The sequence below is a fragment of the Diplotaxodon limnothrissa genome, linkage group LG5 (assembly GCF_057381915.1).
Source record: "Diplotaxodon limnothrissa isolate DT_005_m linkage group LG5, D_limnothrissa_male_GT1.1, whole genome shotgun sequence".
Classification (NCBI taxonomy): Eukaryota; Metazoa; Chordata; class Actinopteri; order Cichliformes; family Cichlidae; genus Diplotaxodon; species Diplotaxodon limnothrissa.
Genome location: NC_140600.1, coordinates 17,266,137 through 17,277,700, shown reverse-complemented (window position 1 = coordinate 17,277,700; position 11,564 = coordinate 17,266,137). Strand labels below are relative to the sequence as shown.

Sequence of the window (11,564 nt, the reverse complement as noted above, 5' to 3'; positions counted from 1 at the left end):
CAACAATAATATGCAATCTAATTATTCTCAGTTGTCATGTTGATTATCTTTATGACACAATGACATTTGCTTGAAAGCACAACACTTGAGCAGCTGTTATATATTCTTTTACCACATCTTTATTGCAATTTGACTTTTTCAGTTAAATCTGCATTTAAATTAAACCTGAACTGAAAATTTCCCAATTCTGTAAAACCAAAATAAAATAATAATAAAATATATAATCGTTAGAACTGATGGGGTTATCCTAAAGACCTTCAAGTGAGTGGAACTGAGATGGAAAAAAGAGGAAGGAAACATGGGGGGGGGGGAAAAAAAAACAAACAAACAAAAAAAAAAACAACAACAAAAAACTCAACAGTACTTGTGTAAAAACTGCTGGACTGTACACCATTGTATGTCACACTGAAGGAATTTATCTTTAAATGACTCCAATAAAAATGATTTTGCCATCATGGCTCCTTTTGGAAAAAGGAATAGCTGGCGTTTGTTACGTCACAGATGAGAAAAATCAGAGGACACTTTGATTTAACATCAGTTTTATTCAAGCAAAAATAAATTTAGGGCCCACAGAGCAGAATTGCACATATTTCCACGTAAATTCCCAAAAGTGAAGCAAGGCTTGGAAGTTATAAGATCTTAAATTCTGTGGGGGGGGGAAAGAAAAAAAAAAAAAAAAATGATGAGGTTGACAATTCCATGTATGGTTAATAAAAAGCTGGCCCATAAAAGCATTTCCATGCCTACAAATTTTAGTTGTGGCTGCAGTCTGATTAAATCTGCATGCTTAACAAAAAGAGAAAAGGGTGCGGGTGAGTACATATTTGTGTTAGTGTTTATTTCTCTATCAGAAACAAGCAAGAAGTATGAAGGGGGGGGGGGGGGGGGGGAGCTAATGATTGCTAGAAGTCAAGAAAAAAAAATCCTGAAACTGTAACCTAAAACAGGAGCTTTAAATACCAAACAGAGTGAAAATAATATACAAAGCAATCCCAAATCCAGTGTTAGTGTCACATGTATCACAATGCCATGGACCAACAAAATATTTCCACTCTATATCACCCATGATGCTCAGCAGTACTGACCTAAACATCACAAAAAAACAAAAAACAAAACCCATACTATAGCCTAACTATGATCAACTCTACATTTAACAGAATGCAAATAACTGTATGACAAATATGGCATGTTAGAATTTTTAATTGTTTTGTGTTAGAAGCATTGTGCATCAACAAGAATGTTTCTTCACACTGGCGTTGATCCAAAGGTCTTTATTAAAGGTTAAATTCAACTGATAGCACAGGCTAGCTGCACAGTATCTGCTGGACAGGGAGCTCACAAGGCACTACTTGTTCTCTGGCTGGCTGGTACATGTGTTCAGAAGGTATGGCTGCATTTTTGGCTGTTCTCCATTGGAGACACCTATCAAAGTCTAAAGCTAAACTGCAGATTTTCTTTCCTCTTAATTGTTGATCATTATTATTACATAAAGGCCATTTTTCTGCCACACTTAAGAGCAACTAATTGAGATAATTAATCTCTTGATACCTCATGATGGCACTTCTGTGTATTTTTTTTTTTCCTTTTACATTTTATGGCAAATCTGTCAGGCAATGAGCATGCTACTTATAGTAAACATGACCAGCACTCAATCTAAACACAAGCTCATGCAAACTTTTACTGCATCCCAATTACTGCCTGAAAATGACATGAACAGGAATGGACACAGTGAGGTGGTTCAACAGTACGTTACCCATTACCAGTAAGCTTTGTGTTGTCAGAATGACTTTCCTCTTCATTCAGATCTAACATTAACTCCTTAAACATTGGACCTGATCAGCACTTAACCATGTGCAGAAATAAAATGAGTAATTAGATTTCACTAATATTTGTAAAGCTGACCAATTAAGTAAGAAAAAGCATGAGAGAGGAAAAAAAAATACTGGTGTTACACTATCAAGAGCAGAAATATTTTAAATCTGGGAAGGGGCATCTCTTCCACCATACGCAGGATTACTGTTACAATCTAAACTATACCACTGAACAACTAATCCTTAAAGGCACTTCTCTTAGCCTGGCACACGGAATCAAACAATTGTTAATAAAATATAAAAATACAAGTTGAGGAGAGTTTACAATGTTCTTCAATTCTAGTCTTAAGGTTTGAGTATGTGTGTGTGTGTGTGTGTGTTCTGCCAAAGTCTGTTTAGACTCATATTTATAACTGGGCTTTAGTCAAGTTATAAACACATTTCTGTACATATGTTTGTTTTCTTTGGTATGTATATATCCTAGTAATGTCTGGAATTTTGTAATGTTATAGGTTAAAACTGTGACTAAGGCACATAAGCAATCACACACGCACACACAGGGCAATCCAGAACAAAGAATGAAGACCCCTGTAGAGGTGGAAAATGTGGAGCTACTCTGAGACACGAGTCACATAGCTCCACTTCTCTTCTTTATCGTATCTTCTACCCCTCCTCCTCCTGTTGCTTACTTAGAGTAATTCCAGACTGTGAATGAATTAACAAGTTTGTTTAAACCAAATGTTTTATATAAGACATTATAAAAGAGAGATATGACACTAAAGGAACTGTGGGGGGGAATTCCATAAAAGGCAAAAGACAGAGGCTGCATTATGTAATTGGGTGTACTTCTTCTTGGCTTACTGCATCCATAACATGAACTAGCATGAATAATGATGGGGGAATAGTATGGATAGTAGATGTAAAACTTTAAGTAAATAAAGCTTTTTGAATGTTTGGGGGCAAAGTCCGTAAACTTTATAACTCTTATCAGATAAGTCATCAAATGACACATCACATGATCTTGAACAGTTGATGTGTGTTTGCCTCTTAAAAGAGCACCAATGTAGCAGTACACCTAACACAGTTTGCGAAACTACAACACTGTAGAGAGTTCTTAATGCTTTGTTTTATGTTTGAAGTAACACAAACTGTAACAACACTGTTGATGAGCACATCCTTAATACTCACTAATAATGATGACGATGATGAACACAATGACAGCTATCAGGATCGCCCACATCTGAAACAATTAAAGATAATTTCTACGTTATTACACAAGAACTATATCTGTAATACCTCCTCATTTTGTTGAATAAAAACAGGAAGTCTTCACCATAAGTCATGCAAATATATACTGTAAGTTGTGTAGTTAAATAAAAACAATTAATTTAGTAAACCTCAGTCTTTGAAGACTTTAAAAATAGAGTGCATCATATCAGTTAGAGTAATTGTTATTTAAAGTGGTGGAAAGTGTGTGACTTTTGAACCAAACTTTGTTTAAGCACCTTGCAGTTCTTCCACCAGTACTTCCTTTTCAGCTTAGCTGCACTGGTCTCAAACTGGGAGGCTCCAGCCTGGAGTGCATCGGCTCGGTCATCCAGTTCAGACAGCTTCTGATCACGCTCCAGCACTTTGTCCACATTAACACGCATAATGTCCACCACCTACTCAAAACAAACATAATATTCATTTTTTGCAATCTGTTTCTTGATGTACATGGGTGTTAGGCAATCTTGAGCCCTCACTGTAAATAAATCTGCCCTAATTTGTTTTTCTCTGGAGGGCATAGGAAAGAATCATAAGAGAAAGAAGAAAAATGCCAAATAAATAAATCAACAGGGTAAAATAACTCCTACAGACTCCACTTTTAGTCAGACACACATGCATGTGCATAAACACAGATTACACGTAACCCATATGTTCCACTGATCCACAAACCCAACTACTGCCCCTCCTCTCAGACAGAGCTGCAGGTTGGAGGGGAGGGTGTAGGCCCGTGCATGCCTTACATAACCATGGAGACAGTGATTATGTAAGCGTTTGGCAGCCAATTGGACACTTTCTGTGACGTGCTGAGGTTAAAGATCTATGAGGGAGTGGCTTATCCCAAGAAGGGCTACAACCGAGAGAGCGAGAGAGAGCAAGATGTAAAGGGAATTAAGAGTGAGACTTGGCAGCCTATTTTCTTAGTGGCCTCACTGACATGGTTCTGAATGCTATTTCTCAAAACTGGATGAGGACTGCCTTTCACTGAATGTCCTTTGGCAGTCTTTTGGAGTATTAGAGAGCAAATTATTCCACATTATGGTGAATTGTAACACTGCTGCCAAGAGTTATGCAAGGTTCTGTGTGAGACCAACATCAAGGAAAAGAGGGAGTGACACAAAGCAAGTGAAGACAGACAGGGGTGGAGTTCAAGGCCATAGGCTAGGTGAGAAAAATGATGCAAAGTGAACAAGATGAGGTTATTTAAGGATTTTTAATGCTTGAAAAGATTTTTTATTATTTGACACTGTGACTCCACCAACTATCTTTTCATTATTTAACTATTCACTCCTGGATTACGGCTGTGCTACTATGCAATTATTTAAAAATAAATAAATACAAATTGTTGATTGAATCTTTCTCTACTTGCATCTTCTCCTTTATTTGTGTACAGCTGGACTGGTACATAAGCATTTAATTAACCATATAACCATATAACTGAGAAATGAACCTGAAGTTGGAGATGAAGTAGCATTAAGGGCAGGCATCTTTGGAGAGGTGGTTTCAAATTTCTTAGCTTGAGAGGAAACGATCTGGTGCATTTGTAACACTAAAGCACTCATGAATTAAGATTTGAACATATTTTGGGGATCCTTATCAATAAGCCATAAGAGAATAGAACTGTTGGCCTCAAATTAAATTCTGAAATTAAATAGAAGCCAGTTTTCACATATTTCATACCTCATCCACCTGGGCCTGCGTCTGCTGCAAGCGCTTATTGCCGGCCGCTGCGGCAGAACCTTCTGGACCAACTGCTGACCTGAAGAAATTTACAAAAAAAACCCCAAAAAAAACCAGTGTAAATCTTAGCCCCCTGTGAAATGTCTTAGAAACATCTGTTACATAACATCACAATCTCCCACTAAAACCTTAAAGGAAACCAGTCAGTTTTAGGTACAAGAAAAAAGAAAAACAGTCCTCTCAGAGGAAATTGCTTGATATAGCACCCAATCTGTGGGATAGCTAAAGGTCAACAGGAGTAACAGTTCATAGTGAGCTAAAACAGAACAATTCAGTGTCTCTGACTGTACACAACAGCCAGCCATGCACGCACAAAAAAAAATTAATTAAATTAATTAAAAACACCTCACTGATGTTCCTCAACTCATGCTCCATTGTATCAACTGAGGATAGACAATAAGTGGCAGGAGATTATTTTTCATACAACAATAGACTTGACAGTGATGTGGCTTAAGTAAATGCTTGCCCAAAATAATGGTTTAAGTATATTCTTAACAGTTAAAAAGCTGACATCAGATAGCATGAAAAGCTATTCAAATAAGATGATGTCCCACACAATCCTGCTAAAATAGCAAGCATCACATTTATTATTATCTGATGCATTTTTTTTTTAACTCTAAGAAACTGTTAAAAACAATAACAAAAATATAAACCGGAGACAAAGCAAAAAGTTTTTTCCTTCTGGTTCCCATTGATTTAATTTAAATAATTATTTATTTAGATTCCTAAATATGATATGCATTCATTGTCCCAATGGCTTTTTAACAGTGGTTATTTACTGCCACCCCCTGACCTGAAAGAGCATTGCTTTGCAATGATTTTTCGTAACATTGAAACTAACTTGAAAGTTGGGTTGTTATTTACACCAGGGCTATACAAAGATTATTATGATTCAGTCTAAGTCAAGTGTGGCCATTAATTACATAAATTCTGACTCAGGCCAAATTACAATATTAGTTTAAATGTAAAACAGTTTAGGCAGATATAAGCAGTCTGCTGCCTGATATTACTGATTTGCCAATGCATTGTAGCAGTCTTTAAAAATGAAAGTAAAGAATAGATGGGAGAAACACCCTCAAAATATGTTATAAGTGTTAATGTTACAGGATTTGTCAACGCAAGGGCATGTTGGTATTGATATTTGTTTTTTTAAATCAACAAATATCAATATCAGTCTTAAATATCTTAAACATCTGTCTGGCCCTAATAAGCAGGCATACCCATGTTTGCTAAAATATAGTTGATGGCAAGAGCTTGCTAAAACTACATGTGTTTATATTTAAAAAAACAAACAATCCCCAAAACAAAACACAGGAACAAGCCACAGTTAACTCAACAGAAACAGCATCTGTCTGGAAGCCAAAGGTACCCAGTTTCCTGAAGAAAAACAATCAATGATGCAAGTTATTCCAAAAGGAAGTCTATGTGAAATGGGTGGATTAAGTGCCTCTCCTCTATGCCCCCAAGATAACAACTTTACAGCCACGTCTAATTCACGTATATTTAAAAAGATAAACTATTTTGAATTTTGATTGCATGAATTTGATACAAATAAACACAAAAAACAAGCAAACTATTACAAACAAACTGCAGATATACATTTCCTGCAGCTGCTGCTAGTATCAAAACTACACTACAGCATCAGTGGTGGGCTTCATTCTCTAATATGTAAAAAGGCTGGAACTTACCACGAGTACACACATAAAATTAGCCTCAGATTCATGTAATATTCACCGGAACCAATTGTGTTTGTACCATTGTGCATATGACTGTTTCATAATAATTTTAAATTGATGGTTGCCATATACATACAGCCCACTTTCCTTTAAATGAAAACACATTTTTCTCAACGAGGGCCATGGCAAGAGCTGGGATTGCAATTTTTTTTAAGATTTATTTATTTATTTATTTATTTTTAAAAAGAGCATCTAATTTATGCAACTGGAAAAAAAATAAATAAAAATGCTGGATCCCTTGGGGAATGTGTGGCTCGGTTAAAAACAAATTGATGTCTAACTAGGATACAATGAAGGTAGGTTTAATAAACAAATGCAGTAAACGCTTTTTCTCTTTTGTTTTGTTTGGTCTTTGTATTCGTGAAGAGCAAGTGGATAAAGAGTGGATTACCAAATATGTGTTAGGTTAAAAAAAAGAAAAAGAATTTGGTCAATACTTTTAACCAAACTCATTATTTTTATGTATTCAAGTCTATGAGTTTCTATCTTTGACTTTTTTGGAAAAGCTGTAAATAACAATAATCGATTTTTATTCATTAATTAGTTTAGCAATGTGCATTGGTGTGTCTATGTGTAGGTTTATGTAGTTTCACATTTGTGTTTAGGCATTACTTGTGCAAAGATAGCAACCTTTGCCATTGCACCAGAGTTCACGTGAAGACTCTTTAGTTGAACTATGTAGGTCTGATACCATGTCTACACACACACCTCTTTTCTACTAATGCTGTGCATGTGCCTAATCTACAACCACAGAAATAAATATAGGTGCAGGGCCAAAAAGCTGACACTCACATGTCACCACTTCGCTGGTCCCAAATTGGGAACAAGTGATGACAGTGGCTTTTGAAGGTGTACCTAAAAAATTAACCAGATGCAGCCTAGGATCTTTTGTGCATTATGATTTTCCTTTCCATTTCAGTGAAACCAATTTAAGATAAATGAGGCTACAAGTGGGGCTGCCACGATTAGTCGACTATTAAAATTGTTGACGACTAATTTAATAGTCGACGCGTCGTTTGAAGCTTTGTAAGATCCCAAAAGATGCAGGAATAAGTAGTAGGATTTAAGAGTGTAATAACGGACTGAAACAGAAGATGGCAGCACTGCATGTACAAGGATGCCAGCTGCCTTTAACCCTTTAAGACCTACCATAGAACCAAGTCCGCCAGAGCTTATATTATATTTTTACATGGTGTGGTGCCATTTTTGGTGTACAGTCGAGTCTTAATAGCTTACTTACAACTGGGCTCGTCACGCTCTCTTCTTGGCTGCAGTGGTTATTATTATATTTACATGCTTCCAGCCCCCGTTTTTGCTCGATGACAACTCGTACCTTTCCACTCCCCTTTTTCTCCCTCCTCGCGCTCACAGACATAACGTGTATGGCAGTTCATTCTCCCTGCAACACGGACTACACTGCCCATGATGCTACATTCTTTAGAGCTATGCTTGTAGCATTCTGCCTGTTAGCTTAGCACGACAACAACAACAACGAAAGGTGCTCTCTCTCACCCAGGAAACACACAGTCGCAGAGAGAGAGAGCGTCACCCTGTAACCATGGCAACCGTAACGCTGCCGCCTGGAACAAAAGAACGTAGCTGTCAAACAAAACCCAAACAGTCCTGACCCGCGACAATATGAAACAGGAAAGTACCGCAGTGTAATCCATTTATTTCAACAAAGTAACTGTATTCTGAATACCACCTTTTTAAACGGTAACTGTAACGGAATACAGTTACTCATATTTTGTATTTTAAATACGTAACGGCGGTACATGTATGCCGTTACTCCCCAACACTGTATATAAGTCACTTAGATAACTTAAAAATGCTATTGTTTGGCTTTTTTCAGTATTTTATTTGTTCCCGAGTAAATCGGTTTGGCTGAGATTAAAGTTATAGTTTTTACACTGCTGAATAAACGTCAAGCAGACAACCAGTTATCAGAAGTGTGAGATGCTCAAGAATATACTCCGGTGTCCTGTTATATTATATTATATTATATTAGATAAAACTTTATTAATCCCTAGGGTGGGTTCCTCCAGGAAATTAGGTATTTTAGATAGCGGCTGAGTTTATTAAACTCCACTGAAACAACCTGTAAATTTCATTAAAATTTAATAAACTATCATCATGTCTTTATTTTTAGTTAGCACATACCTTAAACATTTAAAGCTATAAGCTAATGATAGTTATATAAGAGCACATGCATGCTGGTGCAATAAGCTGTACGTTGTACATCCAATGGACGCATGATCTGATTAGTTGACTAATGGCAAAAATAATTGGTGACTAGTCGACTATCAAAATAATAGTTTGTGGCAGCCCTAGCTACAAGTTCTCAGTTCTAAGGCACCAAGGAAGAGCTGGCTCACCACTGCATTAAAATAAAAAGAAAGGCATCAAGATGCAATTTAAGTCCCGCCTTTCAGCCTCAATTTAACTCACTGAACAAAAATTGCAGATAAATTTTATTTTTGCTTTATTGCTTCATTTGAATTAAGTTTCCATTTGACCATATGTTATGGATTCACAGCCACAGTTTCCAAATGCAAAGGCTACAGTTGCAAGCATTCAACTACCAACCTTACTGCTAATTAAGTGATGGAGACAAATTTAAAACAACTTTGGAGTAAATTGTCCAGTTACATTTGGACCACTTCAAATAAACGACTGAGTGCAGAAACTGTGATCGTGGTTAACTGAATATTCTTGTTAACCCTCTTGCATTAATAGATTTATTTTATTTCAAATCTATTGTAAATCTACTATCCATACATTCCGGGACCTAATTTTACATTATCATCACTGTTGTATCTATACTACTGATCGACTACCATCACTACAATGAACAGAAATGACTATAACATCATGAAAGAATGACTTTTATGGTTTAATCAAATCATCACTCAATTTCAGAAAGACATGCAAATTCTCTGTCAAGGATTTTTGTTTAATATGGACAAAAATAGTTGTAGAAATCTGTCTGTGATTCATTACGAAAACGCTGAGTACAGTGCCTCTATGTGCACTGTGTGTGTGTGTGTGTATATATATATTTTTTTATTTTTTTATTTATTTATTAGTTTAAAAGGGGGAAAAAAAAAAAGCTTCCTCTCTTGATGCTGTAAGGCAATACATCTTCCCAGAAAGTAAACACTCACGAAACACGTCTTTTCCCTTGTTCTTTCATTACCCCTAAGCTTCAAAGCGCCTACTAATACACATATTGACCGAGAAACATATCAGAGTACAGTTCCTAACTGTGTCAACAAAGAAAAAAAACGGTAGATGCTGATGATGGAAATAACGTTAGATAACGGCATTACCGACAACGGGGTGTAAGTTATTACTGGAGTGGCAAGTATTCAGCTTAGATATAGTTTAAAACTTATTTTAATTACCCAGTCATCAACATGATTACGACCTATTAAAACAGAAACACTTCGGCCATAAATATTATATTTCCTGTTTACAACTTTGCGTTGCCTTTGATTGTGTCTTGATATTATTTTAGTCATATCCAAATTAGAGCTACAATAATTAGAAATCACAAAGCGACATACACAAACATTTTAAGCTTGTTAAATAAAAGTATACAGCAGTAGTTTTTAGATAGGCCAACGACACAGGAAACGGTAGTTTCTAAGCATAGACTAAAACGCTAGCACATATCGTTGTCTAACAGTAAGATTCGTGTAACAGTAACAGCTGTGGCCTGTATACAAACCGATTGTGTACACTCTTTCTTGACTATCTACATAACTAGCAAAGATAAGTTGATATGATGAGGAGTGAGCAACGTTAGATAACTTTAATGCAGCGTTGCTGCTGTGGCTAAGCTAGCTCACATCTCGAAGACGGGCACTAGCACTTGTTGCAGGCTAGTAGCAAAAGTTCTGGGCGTTGTTTTTGCGCCCGCGTCTTGAAGTATTACCAGAAAAAAAACGGAAGCGAAATCGTCAACATCTGACTGACAAATAAAAGTGTGCGGTATAGGATAGACTTACATTGCAAAACGAAATTTCCTCAAACGACACCGCTGCCGATTTTTGCTTGGTAGCTCACTGTCAAGCCGAAACAGTCCCAGCCGTACCAGCGGTTTTTGTGCCGCTTTCAAGGTTGCCGGAATTAGGAACTATCACGCGTATTTACATTTCACAAGGAAAATGCGCACTTTAATAAAACCAGAAATCATAGAAATTTCTTTTCATATCGATATCGATACGTGACAATAAATTATAATAACCCATTTAGCCTGGTGACTAACCTTTAGTTGACTACATTTAGCATTTAAATAAAAAAAATAAATAAAAGAATTTTCCCTGCAAACTTACAGTAAATACATAAACTTTTACAGTACTAAATTATTTTAAAGAAATAAATTACAAAATCGGATCATACTATCTGGTAACTACTTTATTTGATGAAAGCTTATGCTTCTTCCTGCTCCTTTTTGAACATGGACGTTATTTGGAGTTGTGGTTGCTCGTTTTCCTTTTGTTTGCTTTGTTCATTTGTCTCTTTTAATTCTATTTTTTTTATACTTTTTCAACATGTTCAAAATAAAGATTCAATCAATCAATCAATCAATCAATCAAAGCTTGAGTTTGCGGTGAGCACGTGAAGGCAACATTAAAGAGGTCGTGGCTTATAGCTTCCGCATGCCTACCATTATTAAAAGCAATTAAAAGCAACGCACACTTCGCACACCTTAGTCAATAATCATTAAAGAGTTAACTACTCAAATCAGTCTTATTCACCTTTTATTTATTTCATTTCTATTTGCAAGCTACAGTAGACATGCAAGGAGCAGGCCCAAGCCCGTGATCAGCATGTGGCTTATGAGAACAAAAAGTCATCCCTATCCACACGTCATCAACAAATACTAACCACCAACAACTGAAAAAATAGGAGTAGCGAAACTTTATTCATTCAAACTGTTAAAGAGAGTATATATGTGTGTGTATGCAAGTATAGCAGATTTATATGAAACATTTAGAACAAATCA

General features: G+C 36.3%; 1 protein-coding gene across 1 annotated transcript; it reads right to left on the bottom strand.

Annotated features, from left to right (window-relative positions):
- Positions 1–662: 662 nt before the first annotated feature.
- Positions 663–10,655, bottom strand: vamp3 (vesicle-associated membrane protein 3 (cellubrevin)). The gene is made up of 5 exons (XM_085353983.1): positions 10,564–10,655; positions 4,758–4,836; positions 3,317–3,475; positions 3,000–3,051; positions 663–2,516 (listed from the first exon to the last, which is right to left on the bottom strand). Coding segments are annotated over exons 1-5 (312 nt in total). The 5' UTR covers positions 10,566–10,655; the 3' UTR covers positions 663–2,496.
- Positions 10,656–11,564: the final 909 nt, after the last annotated feature.

What these genes read in the sequence shown, in the direction of transcription:
- vamp3 (XM_085353983.1), bottom strand. An exon ending in CGCAGGCCCAGGTGGATGAG is followed by an intron (nt 3,476 to 4,757) that starts GTATGAAATATG and finishes TGTTTTGAGTAG; the next exon opens with GTGGTGGACATTATGCGTGT. An exon ending in ACTGGTGGAAGAACTGCAAG is followed by an intron (nt 3,052 to 3,316) that starts GTGCTTAAACAA and finishes TAATTGTTTCAG; the next exon opens with ATGTGGGCGATCCTGATAGC.